At 34.9% G+C, this 1,645-nt stretch overlaps 1 protein-coding gene across 1 annotated transcript; it reads left to right on the forward strand.

Moving 5' to 3' along the window:
- Positions 1-685: 685 nt before the first annotated feature.
- On the forward strand, positions 686-1,396 carry LOC108466873 (dirigent protein 4-like). The gene has a single exon (XM_017767227.2). The coding sequence runs from the start codon at positions 725-727 to the stop codon at positions 1,280-1,282; it is 558 nt and encodes a 185-aa protein (XP_017622716.1). The 5' UTR covers positions 686-724; the 3' UTR covers positions 1,283-1,396.
- Positions 1,397-1,645: the final 249 nt, after the last annotated feature.

The following is a 1,645-nucleotide window of genomic DNA, read 5'->3' on the forward strand; positions in this document are numbered from 1 at the left end:
AGAGTATGAAGCGATGGCTTCAAGTGATAGTTCTGTTAATCTGGATGACATTGATAACCTAGTTATTATTGAAGTTTTGGGTCTTAAAAGGTATTGTCGAGTTCGATTTCAAGGATCTTTCGCTAGCTCAACCCAACATTTTAGATCCAGCTCGCAGCAATACATGCCTTCGGCGTTTGTAGGAAAAGCGCATCTAAAGATCATGTTCTATAGCGACGTTTTTTCTTATAAATGCTGCAAAATTTAGCGACACTTATAAGGCTAAAAAATACCGCTAAAAACTTGTTTTGTTGTGAATTGAGTTTCTTTAATTTTTTATATTATAAATAAATTAAATCTTGAGAGGGTTGTTTGTTAATAAAATAAACAATTTCTTAGTTATCGAAAAAGTAAGGTGAAATTGATTGATAAGCACCACAATGATAACTAAAAGTAATTTATTAAATTATCTTTGAATAGCTCACTACTATCTCTAAAATGATTTTTGAGAAAATATTGGGCGATGAAGATTCCTTTTCTTTTTTAATATTGTTTTTTCTCAGCCAAACAAAAAAGTTACTGAAATTATGCAAACAACGTCACGAAAAGAGAGCCTTAAACTAACTCAGCTTAATTCCTGCCTTATATTTTCAGATGAGAAATCAACACGATATATAAAATGTTTTAGGCAATAAATACTATCCTTCATCTATATTTCGCCCCATAAATTTGTAGAGCAGAGACAATGAGAGGAACATTGACGTTGACTTGGATTCTGATGGTTTGCCTCTCCCAAGTAGCGGTGCAGAGCCAATACTACTCGGAGAGCTTACCATATGATCCCAGGCCGGTTAAGGTCACTAATCTTTACTTCTTTTTGCATGAAACTCTCCGCGGTAAGAACCCAACAGTAGTCATGGTAGCCCAAGCTAACAACACAAGCAACGACAACTACTCATCAGTGCCATTTGGCACCCTATATGCCATTGATAATCCCCTCAAGATAGGTCCTGGGGACGACTCAGAGGTGATTGGGAATGCTCTGGGACTTGGGATCTTGACCGGCAAAAATTCAACGACCGTGGTGATGTACTTAGATTTTGGATTTACTTCCGGAAAGTTTAAGGGCAGCTCTATTAGCATATTTTCAAGGAATCCGTTAATAAAGACGGAACGTGAGCTTTCGGTGGTGGGAGGAAGAGGAGAATTCAGGATGGCAGAAGGGTATGCACGACTCAAGAATTACTTTTTCGATGGCACCACTGTTATTATTGAATATAACGTGACCGTAATTCATTACTAAGAGGACATTCTCTTGGACTGTGCAAAATTCACATGGTTTTGTAGCACTTGATTAGAATAAATGTATGAGAAATTTAGTAAATTTCATCATACTTTAAAATAAATCAACTTAAAATAATATTCCCTTGCCTTGCCAAAATAAAATATTTATATTTCTATTTAATAAAATATTTATATTTCTATTTTTGAATAAGTGAACATTTCATTTCCCCTATGAAAACATCACAAAATTGGCTGCAATAGACCCCAGTCACTAATTAAAGAAGATGAAACATTAAGAATAGACCTGCAACATAATAACCTAGCTTGTACATACATTTAATCTGATTAAAAAAAGTTTGAATTTACCGTGACGACCATTTCT

This window comes from Gossypium arboreum, chromosome 2 (assembly GCF_025698485.1).
Source record: "Gossypium arboreum isolate Shixiya-1 chromosome 2, ASM2569848v2, whole genome shotgun sequence".
Lineage (NCBI taxonomy): Eukaryota > Viridiplantae > Streptophyta > Magnoliopsida > Malvales > Malvaceae > Gossypium > Gossypium arboreum.